This window comes from Anolis carolinensis, chromosome 5 (genome assembly GCF_035594765.1).
Source record: "Anolis carolinensis isolate JA03-04 chromosome 5, rAnoCar3.1.pri, whole genome shotgun sequence".
Taxonomy (NCBI): domain Eukaryota; kingdom Metazoa; phylum Chordata; class Lepidosauria; order Squamata; family Dactyloidae; genus Anolis; species Anolis carolinensis.
The window spans coordinates 81,374,724-81,399,076 of NC_085845.1; the positions used below are offsets into that span (position 1 = coordinate 81,374,724).

Sequence of the window (24,353 nt, forward strand, 5' to 3'; positions counted from 1 at the left end):
CAAGAAATCATCATAATAGATTAGCCTTCAAATAATTTTTGACCATAAGTCAGAATACTGTATAACACTGTGCATGTAGGTATAGGTGGTGATACTTAGTTGCTGGAAATACTAGGGGAAAGAAAAGCCAATACTCTATTTATATACATTTCTTTACATCCTTTGTAAGTTAGTGGCTGCAGTTTATATAAGTTGATGACCGTACTCAAAATTGCACCATATTGATTATTTTCTACTAATGGGCAGTGTTGTGGAGGTGTAACACATTTCTTTGTGCAAGTTGATACAGAGACAAAGACCACACAAAAACCATGTGATCCATGTGTCATAATGACATCCACTTTGCTGCTTGCTCAGGTGTAGTTTCTGACAGATTTGGAGAGTATGTTGAACTAAGAATATTGACCAATGTTTACATGGCAAAGAAAAATGTGTCCTTGTTAAATTACCTGAATTTTATAGTGCATTTCTTTAAATGGTAATTCATATACTTGATAATAGAATAGCATGCATTGGTTTCATCTTCAGCAGTCCCTACGATGAAACCTGCAAACTATATATTTCCTTCCAAGAAGGGAGATGAGATTTTCAAAAAGGTACTTACCAAAAGAAAGCGTCGACATCCAGAAGAGTCTAACCAGCATGCTACTGCCATTGTGATCATATACCGAACACTAGGACGGTTTTTGCCTGAGAGCTATGACCCTGACCGAAGGAGTTTAAGGTAAAATTTACATAAAGTGATTTTCAGCTTGCTTTGGGTAGTAAAGGTAAAGGTTTCCCCTGACATTAAGTCCAGTCGTGTCCGACTCTGGGGGTTGGTGCTCATCTCCATTTCTAAGCCGAAGAACTGGCATTGTCCGTAGACACCTGGTCATGTGGCCAGCATGACTGCATGGAACGCAGTTACCTTCCCGCCCGAGTGGTACCTATTGATCTACTCACATTTACATGTTTTCAAACTGCTAGGTTGGCAGAAGCTGGGCTAACAGCGGGTGCTCACTCCGCTCCCCAGGTTTGAACCTGGGACCTTTTGGTCTGCAAGTTCAGCAGCTCAGCGCTTTAACACAGTGAGCCACCGGAGGCTACCAAAGTATTGCCTTGGGTAACGTTTACTATGTTCTGGGACCAGTCTCCAATCCTTCTTCTTTGAACAAGTTGATTAAGAAGATAGTTGCTCTCCAACTACAGGCAGTCTTGGATGACACACACTTCCTTGACTCATTTCAAATCAGCTTCAGAGCAAGATACAGAGTTAAGACTACTATGATCACTGTAGTGGATGATCTCCATCCTGACACTGATAGGGGGAGAGTATCCCTGTTGGTGCTTCTAGATCTCTCAACGGTATTTGATGCCACGGACTATGGTATCCTTCTGGAATGCCTGGAGGGGCTGGGGATCAGAGGCACTGTGTTGCAGTGGCTCTGGTCGTATCTTGCAGGCAGGTTCCAGATGGTGGTGGTTGAGAATAACTTGTTTCTCTAAAAAGGAACTGCTAAATGGCATACCACAAGAAGCCATTTGATCCCCAGTGTTTTTAACATTTACATGAAACGATTGGAAGAGATCATCTGGAGACACTGGGTTGGGTGTTATTGGAATTTAAGATGCAACTTAAGACCAATCTTTTCTGGCAGGCCTACCCGGTCAATTTTAACCTGTGAATTTTAACTTGTATTTTATTGGTGAATTTTAATCTGTATTTTACCTGTGTGCTTTTATTATGTGTATTTTAATAGTGTTTTGCTTTATCTCCATGTTTTAACCATGTTGTACCCTACCTCAAGCCACAAAGAGAGGCAGGTAATAAATAGAATTAATAATAATAATATATGATGCAATTTTGATTTTTCATTTAAATTAAAATTAATGAAGAGATGAAGGTACACATTTGAATAGTCTCTTTAGAATTCTTTTTACTACTTCACCCACTACCTAATGTTGATTGAACACAGTGGGATGGTATCCAAATTTAGGTATATGCACAGCAGGTTAAACTGCTGAGCTGCTAAACTTACTGACTGAAAGGTCGGCAGTTTGAATCCTGAGAGCAGGGTGAGCATCCACTGTTAGCCCCAGCTTCTGCCAATCTGGCAGTTTGAAAACATGCAAATGTGAGTAGATCAATAGGTACCACTCTGGCAAGAAGGTAACAGCGCTCCATTCAGTCATGCTGGCCACATGACTTTGCTGGCTCTTTGGCTTAGAAATGGAGATAAGCACCAACTCCAGAATTGGACACAACTAGACTTAATGTCAGGGGAAAACCTTTACCTTTAACTGTGTCTGTCAAAGTGGGTTCCCCATCCTATTTTCCACACCAACACATCCAAGCCTCTTGAATACACTACTGTATACACAGGCCAGAGAATGTGGTAGAGGAATGTTCTGCCAAATGGAAGCCGTTCTTCTTACACATCCTTAAGACATGGCAGATCCTTGATACAACTCAATGAAAGATGCTAATCTGAAACCAGTCACACTATTATTTAACATTTGTCATTTTGTTTTGTACTGCTAGGTTACCCAATCGGCCCATCATTAACACCCCTATAATCAGCACAATAGTTTATAGAGATGGAGAATCTTTACCAAATCTTCTGGAGAGCCCCATCACACTGGAGCATGTCATGATGGAAACTGAGGAGAGAACAAAACCAGTTTGTGTATTCTGGAACCACTCAACTACGTATGTTCCCCAGTCTACTAAATTTTAAAGAGATTTGATTGCATATGAACATCCTGTTGACTTTCATTCAGATGATCTAGCAAAAGGGAATAATTGACTTTCATTGTCTGTTGAGAAGCATAGATTTTCAGACAAGTCCTGGTGCTGAAAAAAAGATATTTTTTCTGATTGCCATTTGTAAACTACATATTTGCTCAAGGTACAAAACTTAGCTACAACAAAGGCAGGATGTAGTAGAAACATTGCTATAGTTTTTGTAAAAGAAGGATTCTATGAGTCTCAAAGCACTGGCACATACAGGTGAAGTTATCATTTGAGAAAAGCAACACATTTTCCCAAAGGCAGTTTACCGTTTTGCTGTTTCCCTCATTAATTATTTTTTTGGGTTGTAGTAGAAAATGAAAGGCTATACCTGTAGGTGGAAATGAAGTAGTTTTGGTGACACCTTTGACCTCTTTTCATTCCATCTTCCAGATCTCGGTAAAAGAAAAAAAGGGAAAAAAGAAATCTTAAGATTTCTTAGGAGAAGAATAATTGAACTGGCATATAATAGGCGAGGGCTGTGGCAATGGCTTGAATTCACATGAGCTAAATCCCACACATGATTATTTTAGTGAGGCTTCATTAGATGCACTTATGTCATTTAATATTTCTACTCATGTGTTTTTTCACTGGGTTTGCTAATCAGGCATGGGATGCACATGTTTCAGGATCAGAGTTTATGTTCATTGCTGATGTCGCAGCAATCAAGATGGAGGACTTTAGACTTCAAGTGATCGGTTGATTACCTAAGGAAGGTCACTTTGAGATTGGAATATGAGATGAGGGTTTGTCCTAAATGTCATCCCTCTTTGTATTTTGTCAGTTTGCTAGCAGAGAAACAACTCTCTCTTGGCTGCTCATTTACCAAGTTGAGGGCCACATGCTCTGGAGTCATATTACATCCAGGGACTTGCAGTTTCTGATACTGGTTCCCTTACCAGTGTGGTAGCAATCCAGGAGCAACTGATAAGAGAACATAATTATCCAAATGAAGATGTAGTTGATAAGTTTTACATTAGTTGTGAAATTAAGTGATTTAAAAAGAAGGATTTACACACATACCTGATTCTCCAGTTAACAACTGGAAGAACTGAAGTGTTGATGAATTTTATCTGGTTTATGTTTTGATTCTTTATGCAAAATATTACAGTATGTCTATATATTGATACAAAAATATGCAGTACATCAAAATGACACATTTAAGAAGTGGGAAAGATGTCATTAAACTATGTTAACTACACTGTTACAATCAGCAGAAAGATATAAGAATACATGCCAAATAGTAATAGAAACCAATAATAATGGAGTCTTACTACAGCTTTCTAACCAGGAGAAGATTTGATAGTTCAAGATCAAAGAGGCAGCGACATCTCATAAAGTTTTACTCATAGGTTGTTCAGGTTGCTTAACCCGCTTCAAGGATTCCCAAACTTCGGTCCTCCAGTTGTATTGGATTCCAACTCCCAGAAGCCCCTACCAGATGGCCCAACAGTCATTCTATGAGCTGAAGTCCAGAAGACCTTGAAGTTTGAAAAACACTGATCTACTTATCATAATATGGTCATTTACCATGTTGAAGCAGGATTTAAAGATGCAGCACCCTCTTTCTGTTCTGTGCATTGATTAATACTTGCTATTGCCTGAATGAGCAACCTGTTCAAGTACATCAGAAGTGGCAATCAAGTGGCCTTTTAGGTACTTTTAGATTGCCAAGTGCTAGCAGCATTCAATCCAGCAATGTCTGGAGGACTTCATTATTCTTATCCATACAGTATATCATTGTTTTTCTTGAGGTATTGATGATTCAATCTATCAGCTAGAAAACAACCAGTGTCATTGAATTTTGGTGTCCCCCCCCCCCTTTACTCCCATTGTTTAGAATTGGAGAAACAGGTGGTTGGTCCTCAAAAGGATGTGAAATGTTTTCCAGAAGCCAGAGTCATGTCATTTGCCAGTGCAACCACCTGACTAGTTTTGCTGTCCTAATGGATATTTCAAAACGTGAAGTAAGTAGCCTCCTGAATGAATGTTTGCCTTCCATAGTGGCAAAATAAAGATGGTTAGATTAAAGCAAATAAGAAAGTGGGTTTGGGTCTTTTTCCATCTGTGGTTTTTATTAACACTTTATCAAGATGAGTGTTCCCTAGCACCAGTTCCTGTTTCGGTTGTGAAGTTTGATTTTTGCTTGTTTCATTACCACCTTATGATAGAGAAGTCTGGGAAATGAATTAATCTGCACAATATTTGTGGGAATCGATTCATTTTAAGTCCCCACTGGGAAAAAGGCGGGGTATAACAACAACAACAACAACAACTCCCCTCTGAAAGATTTGGTATAAGAGACAGACTTGGTCACTAGTACTTCTCCCCTATATCATTTACATAGCACTCATTAAGTGCAAGTTGACCTGGACTTTTATTCATGTTACCCTCACCATAAGCTAGCACAGCAAGTTTTATGATTCCTACTTTGCAGAAAAGGCAGTGATCTGTCCAGATATCCAAAGTAAACCTAGTGTAAACTGAAGGCTAAGTGGTAGCTCAATCCCATCTCTTTTACTTTACGGAAGCTGGAGGTTAGAAACATTTAAAGTCAGCCCTCTGCCCCCATGGATTCAACTAACTATCCATGGCTTGAAAATATATTTTAAATTTCCAAAAACCAAATCTTTTTTTGCCATTTTATATAAGGGACGCCATTTTATTATGTCGTTGTAGAGAATGGGACTTGAGCATCTACAGATTTCGGTATCTGCAGAGGGTCCTGAAACCACACTCCAGCAGATACCAAAATCCCATTGTAAATTCTGTCTTTAATACCGCTTTAGAGTTAGGTGGAAGATTATTTGCAAAATTCTGACTAAACAAAGTCATAGATGGGGTGTGGGGAACTGTTATTAGAGTGTGTGGATTGTATTTTGAAGTAGCATCATTTTCAGTAAATGGGATTATACTTGTAAAAGGTGTATTACAGTTGCCTCAGAAAGCTTCACTCACTAATGCATAATATGAATTTACTAATCATGAGGATTTTTGTCTTGCAATAAGATAGTTTCCTATTAGTATGGATACCCTTCACAAAGTTATAAATATGTAAGAAGTAAAAGTAAGTTAAGTGCTTTGAAATCCATTTAATTGTGGCTTTCTTTTTATATTGCTATGATGATTTAAATCCTCTAAATGAGTTGACAGTACTTGACATCTTTTAAGGGCTTATTTCTGAGACATTTTTATCATACTTTGGAGAATGAGTCACGCCATTCTCAGTTCTTCACAATGCATGAATACATGTGGATTTTTTTCCCTTTTTTTTTTTTTGGCAGATGACTAAGCTTTTCTCTCTCATAACTCATTGTGTCAGAAATTAATGTTGCATTTTTGAAGAAAAAAAGGTATTTCAGAAGGCAGTTTAACAAAAACTTATTAATTGCACTTGTATTCCACAGAATGGTGAAGCACTTCCTCTGAAGATTATCACTTACACAACTGTGTCCATCTCGCTGGCAGCTTTGCTGCTTACTTTTATACTTCTTGTCTTGATCCGAACGTTGCGTTCTAACCTGCACAGCATCCACAAAAACCTAGTGGCTGCCCTGTTCTTCTCAGAGTTAGTCTTCCTTATAGGAATCAACCAGACAGAAAACCCAGTAAGTTAATCCCATTTACTATTGCTCATTTCCCCCCTGATTTTAACCTAATCACTACCACCACCATGACTTCTGAGCCTGCACATCAACCAATCCACATTTGGTCTTGTTATCACTTAGACTAATATGGGCCAACAAGAGACATGGTAGACCCACAGTTTATTACCTTTTAAGAGTTTGCTGTTGAAGGGAACAGCCTGGAGTCAATTCACTGCGCCACTCTACATGCAGCCAGCTCCTGATGTGATGCTGCTATGTTGGAGGCAGGGTCAATACAACATTTAACAGAGGTGATGGCTGCTGCAGTTACCTAGACTGATTGTTTTCTAATCACTGGTCCCTCAAATTTGTAAAAGAGAAAACAGACTGAGCAAGGTCCTTGCATCAGCTTTGGTCGGGCCCCAAGGTTCACACACTGGCCTCATAATGCCAATTGCCAATGCTGGGCTTGGGGATTACTTCTTAGAATATCCGTACATGATTGTATTATGGAAAGTGTGCTGGTCACTAATTACGGCATCATAAAACTACCTTATTGTTTAATATCCCTCCTTTTTCTTGCACACGACCACAACACTATAATCCACTTTATGGGTTGTCACCTACATAACAACTAAAAATCTTCCCTAAAATCTACTTCATTTTCAGGTTGCCGGAGAGTAGTGAGGTGAGCTATGGTGCTGTGACAGAACCATACTAGTGCTTGTAGTAGTGAATTCTGCTACAGGAAGAGGGTGGACATGTTCTGGCTCATTTCATCCTCTTGCAACTTGGAAATTGTCAGGTTGGGGGGACTAAGCAGCTTAAAGGGTAGACTTTTGGGTATAACATGGGGAGCTGTAACTACTACTCCTAATACAGGATTTCACCCTATATTATATTATAGTATATTATATTATATACAGGGTGTCTGAAAAAGAACACCCTAGTTTTAAGTATAAATACATTAAAACTTGGGAGTTCTTTTTCAAATACCCTGTATTATTGGACTGTATATCCCTTTGCAATATATATGGGGGATTGGTAACCTAGGAAATCAATGGAAAGTTTTTAATCTCCCCTTTTTCTTTTTATGGCTTTGTACTTGAGAGAAAAACATAGCAATTCAAACATTTATTGTTAAGTTAAGAAAATTAATGTCAACTTAGTTTGCAGATTAGCTGTGGAGTTCTGTAGGTTGGTGTACTGTATTTTCAGTTTACTTTTCGTGTCTAAAAATATCTTCAGATTTGTCAGTTAACAAACATATACATCTTGGTTCTATACTGTAAACTATTTGCCCAAAGTCATTTTAATTTAGCAAGCTGCACATTTCACACTAAAGGGCCACTCCTTAAAATTGGAGTGGGGAGGGTGACTATGAGCTTGCTGTGTTTGTGTGTGCTTCAAGCAGTTGTTAATCCTTCCTTGAGAAAAAGGAATTGTCCAAGGAGTCACATGCTGATGAGCATGAAAAGTCAAAGAATGTGGGGGCACAGATGAAATGGAGTTGCTTGACATTCCATTTAGCTTTTGTACCACTCTGGAAAGCAGCAGACATAGGGCAAAGAGAGGTTTCAGCCATCCATGAATGACAGATAGCCAAAAATTCTTTATTTTCCTTCTTGCAAGGGAAAAAAACAGTTGTCACTATTTTGACTTTAAAAGAAAACATCCTTTGGAGTTGCATTCAGCTTGTGAAACATAGCATGGTTCATTGTTGTTCAAAAGATTAAAAAGGTCAAAACCTTAGGCATGCCTAAAATAATGAGATTTGTGAACCTTATTAATGAAGATTGTGGCCCTTATTAATGTTTGATTGTATCTTAACAAAAGTCTAGGGCTTCTGCTGTAATATTTTTGCCTCAGTGGAGTGGAACTAATCTAATTGGGCTCTTCCTTTTTCTAGTTTGTGTGCACTGTGATAGCCATTCTTTTGCACTACTTCTACATGAGCACATTCGCTTGGATGTTTGTTGAACAGCTTCATATCTACCGCATGCTGACCGAAGTGAGGAACATAAATTTTGGACACATGAGATTCTACTATGTCATGGGTTGGGGGATTCCTGCCATTATAACAGGTAAGGATGAAGATCTAACAGTGAAAGATTAACTAAAGATTTCTGTGCTGTTTCTACCAACTGTTTTACTAGTACTACTGCAACTATAATGACTTCCCTTTTAAGAATCATTGTACTGTAATTGTAGATAAGGGAAGAAAGTATTTGTTCACTGTCTGAGATATCTGGTGGACATTCATTTTCCTGTAGAAAGAGATGGGCTGTTAAATCTGTGTGATCTAGAAATGCCTTCTATCCATTGATTGATTGATAAAGTGATTGCTTTTTTATTCTGCCTTTCTCTCAAAATGACATTCAAGGTCGTTTACAAGTTCTAATTCTAGAAACAGTTATACCTTCTTGGTAATACTAATAAGTGATATATTTGGATGTTAGCATTCATTCAACACACACTGGAAAACACAAGGAAAGCAGTTAGAAATTGTATTATGTGCTTTTTACCCTATTAATGCAACATTAATATTAATGCAACATTGTGTGGATAAAAAGATTTTAACATAACTAAATTCAAGTTGAAACAAGAATTGCACACATACCTAAGGGGTAACATCAGTCACTTTATTATAATTACTTTGGTGCTTCTACAGGTTTGTGTGTGCGTGCGTGCGTGCGTGCGTGCGTGTGTATTCTGAGCACAGATTGCTGGAAGAAGTTTTACTATGAGATGGGGAAATAATAACTAGGCACACATAAAATGTGCGATTTCAGAAAGTTTATGTCAAAATAGATAGATGTAGATATTTTGATCTATCTTGTCTAGATCAATAGATATTCATAAGATCAATTTAGTCTGGTTTTTAAAAGTGATTTTGACTTTTTGAAGCACATAAACATACTACAAACAAAAGAAAGAAGTCCAATGACATTTCTAAGCACATCATGCGGATATTGCCTATAAAGCAAAAACTAGCAGTAGGGGAGGAATGTGGAGGAGTTCTGTTATTTCAGTGTCCAAATATATTGCACAACCAAATTGTCATATGATAATAAATAAAGGAAGTTGATTTAGGACTCATTATAACATTGAGAGCTCCAAAATGTGTAAAAAAAAGATCTCGGAACAGAATATGTCCATTCAGAGATTGGTGATAGTTGATAGTGCGTAGAGATACTGGTAATACTCAGAATATATTACCTGCAGTGCCTATGGGAACAATCATAGACAGCTGTAAATTACCTGTGATGTTCTGCGTTGACCTCAAAATAAATAAAATCAGCAAAGCTGTTGGTAACAAATACTACAACTCTACCTACATCTAAGGAGAGCTATTCTGGATCGGATGTGTTGAGTCCAGAGTTCAGTTTCCACAGAGCTAGCTAGTTGTCTGTTGGAAGCCCAAAAGCAAGACATGAAACCACCAATACATTACTGGCGTTCAACATGAAATGAGATATTTCTAATATATTCCTGATGTCTTTTCACTGGCAAGAAATACCTTTTCATTTAAAGAGGCATTTGGTATTTAATATGTCATGACAGATGGAGCTTTTAATGGGATTTCTATTTGATTTTTATATGTTTTTAAAACTGCTTGCATTTTTAATTTGTGCCTTTTAAATAGAACTCCAGTTTGTGTTTTAACTTTTGTGGTAAGCCTGTTATTAGTGTGATTTCTCCATGCTGGGAAAAAGGTGAGTTGAAAATAAAGTAAAATAAATGAGGAACATTACTGCGGAAAGGTCTAGCGTAGTTCAGGGGGCTTGTGGTTTCCCACTCCAGCTATGAATGATTTTTGATATCAAAAGTTCAGAAGATCCCAACAGTGTTGTTGGGAACATTGGTTTTTGGCCTGGTTTGGTCTAGTTTGGCTTGGCCTGGAAACCTTAGCAGGAATTATGGGGTTAAGTCTGATTCTATTGTTTGAGCATGTAAGTTTGCCATAAGGCATAGTTGAAGGGAGCCAAGTCAAATTGGCAAGGGAATTTGTGGTGTAGATTAAATCTCTGATAGGTATGCACTCTCTTCTTTCCTCCCTCCAAGACTTGACTTGTGCTGTTTGTCCTTGTCCTACCTTCTTCTACATTACCTTCATTTACCAACTTTTCTTCCCAGGCATTATCAGAGAATGGAAGATTTCTGATGTTCTAGTTAGGGATTTTGTATTTTGTTTGCAGGGGTAGGAGTTGGGAACAAATAAGATTAGCAGAGAAATTCATGTGACTCAAATCCTGGTTAATAGTGTTTTTTTGGCTGCGGCTGAAGTCAAGCTACAAATTTTCTTGAGCTTTTGGACTCTTCTTAGAAATTCCAGTAATGTGTCTTTCTCATAAGCAAGAAAAGAGTTTTCTTTCAGAGGATTTTTCTCCCGGGGTAGAAGGGAACCATTCTTTTTAAACTTTTTTCGTTTGGGACCTCTTTTGGCCAAGGACTTTTTTCATGACCCTGGGTATATAGATATATAAAATAGATATAAAATCAAACATTTATTGATAACAAATCGGCATTTGCAAGGCTCCCTAGACAGGATGATTTTCCCTTTTATGACATATAGCTGAAGCATCTTCTATAGAGTCCAGTATAAACAGTGCACAACAGGTTTATGTAAATGTCTAAAACAGCCAATAGATGATATTCAGAAAACGTTTATCGTTGCCAACGTTTTCAGGACCCCAGCACTGAGCTGAGGGGACCGCATTTAGGGCCAGGACCCACAATTTAAGAAGCAGTGGGAGGGTATATGATGCTTATAAAGATAAAGAATCTGTGAAATGAGACATCGTTCAAGCCTGTGTTGATATTGTTTAGGAGAAGAGAATATTACAATTGACTATGATACAACAAATTCAGATAAATTGAATCAGATCTGTCATTCTGTTTTAAAAAATCATAATTGCCGTAATTCATTCCATCTTAATTTCTATTCCTGCTTTTATAGTGTAGGTCCCATTGAGCTCTTTTTATCTCCAATTGAACTACAGTATATAGCCAATTGCATTATAAAACAGCTTAACATCTGCAAATGTTGCTACAGCAAACACCATTTTACAAGAGGAATCTTGTAAGGTGGAGGGGAGGAATGTCTCTTGTCCTTCGATCTGTGCTTTTTCAACAAACTTAAATTTAACAGGAATTTTAAAATGTTGCCTAGTGAGATCACATATTTAATTGCTCGTGTGTTTTCTTCAATATGTTTAATCAAATAAGCCTTAAATTCATATGTATCAAACTGCTATAGTTGTGTAGTGTGGATATTCTTTTAGTTGGAACACGTAATTTATCAGTTTCATCCTCACTTCATCATCTTTCTCCATCTATGAAACACAAAAATATTATTTCCTCTGTTTAATAAGAAAGGAAACGAAGGATGTTTGAACATTTTCTACACACCAGATACACGTTGCATAGTGAGGAGTGGCAAAACCTATGCCAATGAAGAGGCGTTGAATGTGGTAAAGTTTCAATGAAAACCCAAGTTCAGAGTTCAAAATAATATTAACCCATCAACTTTTTACTTTCAGTGCATTCTGCATGCCCCCCCCCCAAAGGGGGGACTTAGTTGCTTCCTAAAGTATATTGAATGATGACTTGGCCAGTCATATGTGTTTGCACAATAATAAATAATGAAAAACAGAACATTAGCTTCAAATAGTAAGCACTATTCTGGCTCAGAAGACAATAGAAAGTAAGGTGTGCTGACAGCTCATAATGAGTCATGGATAATTTCTCAGAAAGTCAGGACTTGTAAAGTTCAGAGGCATATCGCTTGCTTGGAAGTCAAGACATTGTTCTCTTTTAGTAGCTCTCATGCAAGTTAAATAATGATGGCAAACATTACCCTTGATTTTGCAGTGTGATAAGGGTATATGTTCTGCACACAGAAAAGAACAAAAAAAGCCTGGAGTTATTATTTGCAACTATAAATTTTAATTTGCTGTATCCACGTTTGAAGTTTGCAGTGACGTGAGAGGTTTTGCAGGGGGAGTGGACATCAAGGATGAGGAGGAAATATTGATTAGCTGTGACTCATAGGGAAAAAATTCATGCTAGCACAACTAGTTGTTTGTACAGTGGCAATACTGATTGTATTGTTGATTTTAGGGATTGTAGTACAGCACATCTGAAAGGCATCAGATTGGGAAATGCTTTTCAGTACACATGAGTTGTTTTTATACTGCAAAGCTACATTTCCCACAGGGCTTGTTTCGTTGAGAAAAGTCCCTAAAAGGATGTTTGACAGCCATTTTATTATGTATACTTAAGAGTCATGCTAAGTAATAATGTTCTGTAAAAAAAAAGGGCCAAATAAAACCAGGTCCCTCTCAATTTCCTTTAAAGAACAGTTGAGTTTAAGGGTTTCTCAGAACTATCCCATGCCACCCAGATACACCGGTATGGATCTGGGAGGTTCTAATGCATGTAAGAAATAATGAATAGTTTTGAAGTACATAATCTGGCTAGAGACTCCTGTTCTAGAACTTCTGATTAAATGATTTTGCAGCAATTTTATAGGAACCTTGATTCAACCATTTATTTTTCTGTAACGTTCTGGAAGAGTGTAGCAAAAATTATACTCAGAAATATTGGTCAACTGTAGCTCCCATGGGCATTTTCAGTTGGATTATATGTTTCTGTATTTACTTATTTACAGCAAACATTTATAACATCTGTGGCATTAGAATATGACTTTGGAGGCCAGGATTTGATTTCCTGCTCAGACATAGAAACTCACTGAGGCCCCTTCCACACAGCTAAATTAAATCCCACATTATCAGCTTTGAACTGGAATATATGTCAGTGTGGACTCAGATAACACAATTCAAAGCGGATATTGTGAGATATAGAACTGTGTGGAAGGGCCCTGAGTGACGTTGGGGAAATCACACAATCTCACCAGAAGTGACTTGAAGGCACACAATAACAAAAACACACAGAAGATCAACATTTATGTGGAATTGACCAATTAACAATATGAAAGTGTCATAGACAGAACGCCACCAAATAGAGTACAACACAGTTTATTAAAGTTACAGAACACAAAAAATGCCCGTAGAAAACAAAGGACTAGGCAAACACTTGTCTTCAGTGTGAAAAGTAACGGAAACAGCTCCGTTTAAACTAAAACGGTTCAAAGGAATAAACCGGATTAAACAGGAGTTTAATCCGGGTTAACTCAAAAGTGCTTACTTCAGCCTGGCAGTTTAAACAAACAAAAGTTGATAAACAAAGGTCAAAATGAACATCAAAAGCTGGCAGCAGATTCCTCTCTGCTACCAACAAGCTACAGATGAGTAACTCAGGCTGTTACTCCTCCGTGCAATGAGCGAAATCCGGGTCCAGGCACATCAATCAGGATCACGGCAGTCAGCAGGGTCCCAGTCCGGTCCGAGGTCGAAAGCCAGGTGCAGGCGTCTAAGGTTTCACGAGTTCCACCGATAGCCACAGAAAGGATAGTCCAAGGTCGTAGTCAGTCAGTCAGTCCAGCGTCAATCCAGAGTAGGCAATTAATGTCCGTCAAAAAGACGACGGAGGTCCAAGCTATCAAGATTAAACACAAGTTGCACAGAAAAACCCCACACAGTTCCTCCCGCCGTCTATGCCCAGTGTCCTTGGTAACTTACGTATCCAGCAACGAATCACACCCGTCTTCAGGAAGTTCCCAAACAAGAGCCCAAGCGTTCGTCCAGATTACCTTGCCCAACACAATTAGCCATTGATCACAAACCCCATTTTATCCAGTTCATAACTCCTCATCGCTGTCAGCTGCTATCCTAATTCCAGGTGCCTCATCATCATCATCCTCATCAGAGCTAAAACACCTTTGACTACGCCCAACAGCATCCCCAGCTGCGGATCCCGTTCCATCCCTCCAGCCCGTCCATGGGTCTGATCCTGCAACCCGGCAATCGCCTCCCATGCTATCAGTGCCGGTGACACCCAAATCCTCCCTCACACGAGTCCACTCCATGTCATCCTCCTCTGAGCTAACCATCTCTTCCTCCATTCCCTCGGTAAAACCCTCAAAGGAGTCTTCATCTGTTGGTTCTGCAAATAAGTCCCTGAGCCGTTTCCTTTCACGCTCCTCAAAAGAGTCTGACTCTCGAGGAGTCTTACGACCCCGTCTCCCAGTACCGGAGCCAGAAGGCTCAACCATAACACTATCCCCTCTCACAAAGGCCTCCTCCTCCAAAGATGGGGACACAGCAGTGACCTCCTCAGCTACAACGTTACGGCGCCCAGAAGTATCCAACTTCAATAAAGAGCGATGAAAGACAGGGTGGATCTTAAAAGAAGGTGGCAAGCGCAACCTAAACGCCACAGAGGAAATCTTCTTAATAATAGGGAAGGGACCCAAATACCGCGGCGCAAACTTTCCCCCAGTGTTTTTAATATATTTAGAGGATAACCAAACCATATCCCCTTCATCCAACTCCTCCCCTGCTTGTCTATGGCGGTCTGCTTGAGTCTTCTGCGCTGCCTTAGCTTCTAATAACAACCGACGAGCAACATCATGTAAAGCAGCCATTTCAGAAGAGCGATACACCGGATCAGGGGAAACTACATTAGTCGACGGCGCCACCCCTCCCCGCGGATGGAAGCCATAAGTTAACTCAAATGGTGTGTGTTGACTAGACGTATGCACAGCGTTATAATAAGCAAACTCAGCCACCGACAACCATTTCACCCAAGCACTCGGTTGTTCTAGACAAAAACAACGCAAATATTGCTCCAGTAACCCATTAACTCTCTCAGACTGTCCATCCGTTTGTGGATGAAAAGCAGAGGAGACATTCAACTTGGTTCCCAAACACTCATGGAAATGCTTCCAAAAACGAGACACAAATTGAGGAGCTCTGTCAGAGATAATAACCTCAGGAGCCCCATGCAAACGGAAAATATGCTTGGTAAAAGGTAAAGCCAATGTAGGAGCCGCTGGAATTGTTGAACAAGGTATAAAATGAGCCATTTTAGAAAAGAGATCAACCACCACCCAAATACATGTATAACCCCCTGACCTAGGCAAGTCAGAAATGAAATCCATAGAAATAATCTGCCATGGTCTCTCAGGAACAGGCAATGAAGACAACAATCCCCTAGGGCGCCCGACAGGCGTCTTGCTCTGCTGACATACTGCACAGCTATCACAATAACGGAGGATGTCCTGTCGCATTTTAGGCCACCAATAATTTCTGGTAATGAGTTCAGTTTTAAACTTACCAAAATGCCCAGCCATCGGTTCATCATGATGTGCCCTAATGACTTCCAACCTGAGTGCACCCGCCGGTACATAAACTTGTCCATTACGTACCAATACTCCCTCCTGGTCCTGTAAATGAGGCAGCACAGTACGAGTCCCTACCGAAAGCAATACGAGTTGCTCTTGAGTCCAACTGTCGTTCTTTTGAGCCTCTAGAATCTGAGTGTATAAACCAACCTCATTTTCTACCACGCATAACGAAGCAGTAGGCAATATTGTCTGACGCACTGTTTGCTCGCAAGTTTTAAACTCAGGTTTACGAGATAAGGCATCCGCTCGTAGGTTTACCTTCCCTTCCACAAACTGAACCTTAAAGTTGAACCTAGAGAAAAACAAAGCCCATCGAATCTGGCGTTGATTCAATTTCTTGGCAGTTTGTAAATGTTCTAAGTTCTTGTGGTCAGATCTGACCACAATTTGATGACGTGCGCCCTCTAACCAGTGCCGCCACACCTCAAAAGCCACCTTTATCGCCAACAATTCCTTTTCCCAGATGGTGTAGTTTTGTTCAAAAGGTGTTAGTTGTCTGGAGTAGAATCCACAGGGACGCAAGGTCCCTGATGAATCCCTTTGCGATAATAGAGCCCCCAACGCATAACTAGAAGCGTCTGCTTCTACCACGAATGGCTTATCAATGTCTGGATGTATTAGTATATTATCAGCTTGGAAACTGGATTTCAATTGTATAAACGCCTCGTGAGCCTCCCGTCCCCACACAAACGGTTGCTTCTTACGTAAGAGTTGAGTTAAAGGCACAGTAAGTTTAGCAAAGTTTGGAATAAACTCCCGATAGTAATTAGCAAAGCCCAAGAATCGCTGTACATCTTTTTTAGACTTGAGTTCCTGCCAAGAGTTGACTGCGTCAACCTTGTGCGGGTCCATTTTTAGCTCTTTCCCCGAAACTACATGTCCCAGAAACTCAACCTCAGACACGTGAAATACACACTTGGAGGCCTTAGCGAAAAGCCCATTACCCCGTAAACGTTGTTATACCTGCCTTACATGCTGCTGATGTTCCTTTTCATCCTTAGAAAAAATCAATATATCGTCCAAATAAACCACCACAAATTGATCAATTAAATCTCTAAATACATCATTTATGAATCTTTGAAAGACAGCAGGTGCATTGCATAATCCGAAAGGCATCACACGGAACTCGTGACATCCGAAACACGTGTTAAATGCCGTCTTCCATTAGTCACCTTCCCGTATTCTAATGAAGTTATACGCCCCCCGTAGATCAAGCTTAGTAAAGATCTTAGCCCCTTGCACTCTCGATAGTAATTCTGAAATCAAAGGTAGCGGATATCTATCACGAATGGTGTGCTTGTTGAGAACCCGATAGTCGCATACTAATCTCAGCTCCCCTGTCTTTTTAGCCACAAAGAACACAGGTGCAGCAGTTGGAGAACTAGATGGGCGAATAAATGCTTTGGCTAGGTTCTCGTCAAGGAATTCTCTCAAGGCTTGTCTTTCTGGTACTGTTAGAGCGTACAACCTTCCTGCTGGTAACTTAGCGCCTTCTACTAATCTAATCGCACAATCGTATGGTCTATGAGGCAGCAACTTATCCGCTTCCCTCTTACAAAACACATCTTGAAATTCCCTATATTCAGCAGGTACGCCTTCCATGTCAACCTGAGAAGTATTTAACGCAAAACATCCCTGCCTTTTAAAAGCTATAGTACGCTTCACCCAATCCACCTGAGGATTTACTAAAGTTAACCAGTCCATTCCCAGGATTACATTGTATCTTGGTAACCGTGTAATGTCCCATACAAATTCTCCAGTTACTCCTTGTACCTCCCACATTATTTCTGCGGTTTCACGATTAACCACCCCAGACTCCAGTAGTTTCCCGTCCGCTCCTTCCACCCATATATCGCATGCTTTACGTACTGTAGGAAGCCTATGTTTCCTTGCAAACCCCACGTCCACATATGAGACCGTAGCCCCTGAGTCCAGCAGTGCCAGAGTGGAAGCAAGTTCTTTCCCCCCAACAGATAAAGAAATGGGTACAAAAACATGCTTCTTCCCCTCAAGTGACTGCTTTATTAGCCCGAATGCGTTGGACTCACGTCGCACTAGGGCTGACCTTTTCCCGAAAGCTGGGAAGGCTTAACGTTACAATTTCTAGCAAAATGCCCAGCAGTCCCGCAATATAAACACAATCCCAATTGCCTTCTACGGTCTTTTTCCGCCGTTGACAATTTTCTAAACACCCCAAGTTCCATAGGCTCCTCCCCCTTTGCCACAGGTGCCCTAGGCGCAGATACAGATGGCGCATACAGAGCCCTAGACTGTTTACGAGATTCAAACCGGGCGTCTAAACGCAAAACCTTAGCCACCAAAGCGTCCCAGTTTGCTGCCAGCTCTAATCGCGCCAGTTCATCTTGGAGGTAATCATTTAAACCCGCAATAAACAAAAGCATAAACGCGTTCTCTCCCCAGTCTAATTGATGACGAAAAGTGTTAAACTTATTTAAATAGTCCAAAACAGACCCTTTTCCCTGTTTTAACCGATAAAGAGCCCAGCTAGCATTTTCCATACGGAGGGGATCCCCAAAAGTGTCTGATAATAATTTCTTGAAATCATCTAAATTGTCCTTGACTGGGTCATTTCCCAGAATCAAATTAGTTGCCCATTGTCCCGCAGGACCGGTCAATAGACTCAAAATAAATGCCACCTTGCTGGTGTCCGTAGGAAAAGCTTGTGCACTGATTTGAGAAAAATAAAGTTCAATTTGTGCCAAAAAAGTGGGCAATTTGTTTCGAGACCCATCAAAACGTTCAGGAGTCATTACATGTCCTTAAGCTGGCTGTGCTGCTTGTGCAGCGTAAAATGCAGCCTGTAGCTGATCAAAACGGGCCTTGAGTTCCTCCATCGTCTTCTTAACGTGGATACCTCACTAGAAAAACTTTCTTTTGGGCGTGGGGCATTCTGTCATAGACAGAACGCCACCAAATAGAGTACAACACAGTTTATTAAAGTTACAGAACACAAAATGCCCGTAGAAAACAAAGGACTAGGCAAACACTTGTCTTCAGTGTGAAAAGTAACAGAAAAAGCTCCGTTTGAACTAAAACGGTTCGAAGGAATAAACCGGATTAAACAGGAGTTTAATCCGGGTTAACTCAAAAATGCTTACTTCAGCCTGGCAGTTTAAACAAACAAAAGTTGATAAACAAAGGTCAAAATGAACATCAAAAGCTGGCAGCAGATTCCTCTCTGCTACTAAAAAGCTACAGATGAGTAACTCAGGCTGTTACTCCTCCGTGCAACGAGCGAAATCCGGGTCCAGGCACATCAATCAGGATCACGGCGGTCAGCAGGGTCCCAGTCCGGTCCGAGGTCGAAAGCCAGGTGCAGGCGTCTAAGGTTCCACGAGTTCCACCGATAGCCACAGAAAGGATAGTCCAAGGTCGTAGTCAGTCAGTCAGTCCAGCGTCAATCCAGAGTAGGTAATTAATGTCCGTCAAAAAGACGACGGAGGTCCAAGCTATCAAGATTAAACACAAGTTGCACAGAAAAAGCCCACACAGTTCCTCCCGCCGTCTATGCCCAGTGTCCTTAGTAACCTACGTATCCAGCAACGAATCACACCCGTCTTCAGGAAGTTCCCAAACAAGAGCCCAAGCGTTCGTCCAGATTACCTTGCCCAACGCAATTAGCCATTGATCATAAACCCCATTTTATCCAGTTCATAACTCCTCATCGCTGTCAGCTGCTATCCTAATTCCAGGTGCCTCATCATCATCATCATCATCAGAGCTAAAACACCTTTGACTACGCCCAACAGCATCCCCAGCTGCGGATCCCGTTCCATCCCTCCAGCCCGTCCATGGGTCTGATCCTGCAACCCGCCAATCGCCTCCCATGCTATCAGTGCCGGTGACACCCAAATCCTCCCTCACACGAGTCCACTCCATGTCATCCTCCTCTGAGCTAACCATCTCTTCCTCCATTCCCTCGGTAAAACCCTCAAAGGAGTCTTCATCTGTTGGTTCTGCAAATAAGTCCCTGAGCCGTTTCCTTTCACGCTCCTCAAAAGAGTCTGACTCTCGAGGAGTCTTACGACCCCGTCTCCCAGTACCGGAGCCAGAAGGCTCAACCATAACACGGAGGGGATCCCCAAAAGTGTCTGATAATAATTTCTTGAAATCATCTAAATTGTCCTTGACTGGGTCATTTCCCAGAATCAAATTAGTTGCCCATTGTCCCGCAGGACCGGTCAATAGACTCAAAATAAATGCCACCTTGCTAGTGTCCGTAGGAAAAGCTTGTGCACTAATTTGAGAAAAATAAAGTTCAATTTGTGCCAAAAAAGTGGGCAATTTGTTTCGAGACCCATCAAAACGTTCAGGAGTCATTACATGTCCTTTAGCTGACTGTGCTGCTTGTGCAGCGTAAAATGCAGCCTGTAGCTGGTCAAAACGGGCCTTAGGTTCCTCCATCGTCTTCTTGATGTGGATACCTCACTAGAAAAACTTTCTTTTAGGGCGTTGGGCAATCTGTCATAGACAGAACGCCACCAAATAGAGTACAACACAGTTTATTAAAGTTACAGAACACAAAAAATGCCCGTAGAAAACAAAGGACTAGGCAAACACTTGTCTTCAGTGTGAAAAGTAACAGAAACAGCTCCGTTTAAACTAAAACGGTTCAAAGGAATAAACCGGATTAAACAGGAGTTTAATCCGGGTTAACTCAAAGTGCTTACTCCAGCCTGGCAGTTTAAACAAACAAAAGTTGATAAACAAAGGTCAAAATGAACATCAAAAGCTGGCAGCAGATTCCTCTCTGCTACCAACAAGCTACAGATGAGTAACTCAGGCTGTTACTCCTCCGTGCAACGAGCGAAATCCGGGTCCAGGCACATCAATCAGGATCACGGCGGTCAGCAGGGTCCCAGTCCGGTCCGAGGTCGAAAGCCAGGTGCAGGCGTCTAAGGTTTCACGAGTTCCACCGATAGCCACAGAAAGGATAGTCCAAGGTCGTAGTCAGTCAGTCAGTCCAGCGTCAATCCAGAGTAGGCAATTAATGTCCGTCAAAAAGACGACGGAGGTCCAAGCTATCAAGATTAAACACAAGTTGCACAGAAAAACCCCACACAGTTCCTCCCGCCGTCTATGCCCAGTGTCCTTAGTAACTTACGTATCCAGCAACGAATCACACCCGTCTTCAGGAAGTTCCCAAACAAGAGCCCAAGCGTTCGTCCAGATTACCTTGCCCAACGCAATTAGCCATTGATCATAAACCCCATTTTATCCAGTTCATAACTCCTCATCGCTGTCAGCTGCTATCCTAATTCCAGGTGCCTCATCATCATCATCCTCATCAGAGCTAAAACACCTTTGACTACGCCCCACAGCATCCCCAGCTGCGGATCCCGTTCCATCCCTCCAGCCCGTCCATGGGTCTGATCCTGCAACCCGGCAATCGCCTCCCATGCTATCAGTGCCGGTGACACCCAAATCCTCCCTCACACGAGTCCACTCCATGTCATCCTCCTCTGAGCTAACCATCTCTTCCTCCATTCCCTCGGTAAAGCCCTCAAATGAGTCTTCATCTGTTGGTTCTGCAAATAAGTCCCGGAGCCGTTTCCTTTCACGCTCCTCAAAAGAGTCTGACTCTCGAGGAGTCTTACGACCCCGTCTCCCAGTACCGGAGCCAGAAGGCTCAACCATAACAGAAAGGCATATACTTTAAAATATTCAAAAATGGTTAAAAATGGAATGATTAAAATAGTTCAGCACACTGTTAAAATATTTTCTTAGAAACCTTCAGTTCTCAAAAGTCTGTGGGAATAAAAAATACTTCATCCAACAATGGAAGGACAGCCAGTCATTGTCATTGCCACCATCATCATCTTCTAGACACTTCTCCAAATGTGGTGATTATTATTAATGTGCTTATTGCCATGATTTCATTGCACAGCCTGACTCCAAGCAGGCAGGTCTTTGAGGAGCACTGGTTAATGGAAGCAATCCATAAAAAACGGTGTGAGTTTTGCATTTTGTATTGTATTGTTTTAAAAGTACTTATAAAAGAGCAGGGAAAAGTTTGGGCTTTTCTATTCAAAGCACAGTTGGATCACAACTCCTATGCATTTTAAAAGCAGTGCTTGCAAAGACAAAACAGAACTGGGAAAGGTTTATGTTTTTTTTTTCTGTCTAATATAGAGCTTAGAAAAAATTCACCAAGCAAAATATGTTAATTTGTTGAAAGTGTGTTTGGTTTGATTTGGCTAATCTGCTTAGAGCATCTGCAAATTGTAATAAACTTAACACATCATGCTTGGCAATATCCAAGTGGCTTGCCCTCTATGCCCTAGGTCTCAGGTTTTGACCCTGAAATGTCAAATGCGCCTGATTTGGCAACCCTGGGTGGGATAACTAACAAATTCGGCAGAGATAACAGTGTCCTGAGAAGCAAAGGACTGATGGAAAGGTCGGAGAATACAAATGAAAGTTGGCCTGTTGGAACTTGTTATTGAGAAAAGGAGAGGAAGTGAGACAAGACTTTTGAAGAATCAAGGAGTCTTGAAGGGATTTTGTGCTGTTGGCAGGTTAAAGGTTTTGAAAGTGGAATATGACCAAGATCCCAGTACAGTACAGTACAGTACAGAGGCGAGAAAGGCTGAGTTGAAAATCCTTGGTGGCAAATACTGCCTATTGATTTTCAAAATAGGCAAATTCCATACTCAAGGACCTTAATCAACCTCATTTTAATTTACCAAAATGTTAATAATTCAAGATAAAATTTTAAAAGTCAGGTTTTTGTCAGCTCATATTGGAGTCAAATGTTTGGTCGTGCATTGGCACAGATTTCAGATATTGAGTATCCAGTCTTGAAAAAAAGATTTATTTCTCACAGATTAGATTTGCATTACATATATTTTAATGGCCTTTCCCGTGATACCATGTTGTTATTTTCTGGATGGAGACTGTTTTAAAAGTGAAAGGCTATACTTATTGCACAGTAGTTGTTCCATGCGCTTTGTACAGCATCTGAATGTCGATCTTGCTTGTTATGCACACCAGAGAACTTTCTTTTTTTGTGTTGTGATGCAGGTCTTGCTGTGGGCCTTGATCCACAAGGATATGGGAATCCAGATTTCTGCTGGCTGTCTGTTCATGACACCCTTATTTGGAGCTTTGCAGGACCCATCGTGATTGTTGTGGTTGTGAGTATTGTAGAATATGCTGACAATATAAATAAATTGAACTAAATACTGACAGACCACCTATGTCATAATCTTAGAGTTCATACAGTATGTGTTTAAATACAAAACACTGAGGACAAGTAACATTTGAACAAGCTAACAATAATAAAAGAGAAAGAAAAACTGCAAACTTCCCATTCTCTTATCTGATGGTTTTCATTATTAATCTACTCTATTAATTATTAATCTAATTAAGCATGATCATCAAGTTTGCAGATGACACCAAACTGGGAGGGATAGCCAACACTCCAGAAGACAGGAGCAGAATTCAAAACGATCTTGCCAGACTAGAGAGATGGGCCGAAACTAACAAAATGAAGTTCAACAGGGATAAATGCAAGATACTTCATTTCGGCAGAAAAAATGGAATGCAAAGATACAGAATGGGGGACGCCTGGCTAGACAGCAGTACATGTGAAAAAGATCTTGGAGTCCTTGTGGACAACAAGTTAAACATGAGCCAGCAATGTGATGCGGCTGCTGAGAAAGCCAACGGGATTCTGGCCTGCATCAATAGGGGTATAGTGTCTAGATCCAGGGAAGTCATGCTCCCCCTCTACTCTGCCTTGGTCAGACCACACCTGGAATACTGTGTCCAATTCTGGGCACCGCAGTTGAAGGGAGATGTTGACAAGCTGGAATGTGTCCAGAGGAGGGCAACTAAAATGATCAAAGGTCTGGAGAACAAGCCCTATGAGGAGAGGCTTAAAGAACTGGGCATGTTTAGCCTGCAGAAGAGAAGGCTAAGAGGAGACATGATAGCCATGTACAAATATGTGAGGGGAAGTCATAGGGAGGAGGGAGCAAGCTTGTTTTCTGCTGCCCTGCAGACTAGGACACGGAACAATGGCTTCAAACTACAGGAAAGGAGATTCCACCTGAACATCAAGAATAACTTCCTCACAGTGAGGGCTGTTCGGCAGTGGAACTCTCTCCCCCAGACTGTGGTGGAGGCTCCTTCTTTGGAAGCTTTTAAACAGAGGCTGGATGGCCATCTGTCGGGGGTGCTTTGAATGCGATTTCCTGCTTCTTGGCAGGGGGTTGGACTGGATGGCCCATGAGGTCTCTTCCAACTCTACTATTCTATGATTCTATTATTCTACTCCCCTGAAACAGTAACATATGCCCCTTCGTTGTTGTGAAAAGGTAATCAACAGATTCCAATCTTTCTTAAAGTTAGTCAAAGATTTTTTCCCTTTTCCCCTAATTTGCATAGTCATGGTTCATTGCTGCTATTTCACAGATCTTCACCCACCAATTTTTTTGCATGAAACAGATATCAGATATCATAACATTCTCTGAAATTCTCTTTCTAGATGACCATCCATCATTCCCAATAAATAAAACTCTGGTCTCATCTTAAATTTAATCTTAACAATATCTTCCAGCATCAAATGTATTGTAGTCCAATATTTCTGACCCTTTTTACCAAACCACTACATGTGATAAAAAACTACCAACATTGTACTCACTTTTCGAACATGGAA

The 24,353-nt window shown here is 40.8% G+C and overlaps 1 protein-coding gene across 5 annotated transcripts in view; it reads left to right on the forward strand.

Moving 5' to 3' along the window:
* celsr1 (cadherin EGF LAG seven-pass G-type receptor 1) overlaps nt 1-24,353 on the forward strand; it is a 211,118-nt gene that overhangs the window by 171,314 nt on the left and 15,451 nt on the right. For 4 of the 5 annotated variants that reach the window (XM_008111611.3, XM_062981675.1, XM_062981676.1 and 1 more), the window contains 6 exons: nt 529-724; nt 2,525-2,692; nt 4,614-4,740; nt 6,181-6,381; nt 8,270-8,444; nt 22,715-22,827. In XM_008111611.3, the coding sequence (XP_008109818.2) occupies nt 529-724; nt 2,525-2,692; nt 4,614-4,740; nt 6,181-6,381; nt 8,270-8,444; nt 22,715-22,827 (980 nt within the window). The remainder of the gene's footprint in view (nt 1-528; nt 725-2,524; nt 2,693-4,613; nt 4,741-6,180; nt 6,382-8,269; nt 8,445-22,714; nt 22,828-24,353) is intronic. The other variant, XM_062981674.1, reaches the window with a different exon arrangement.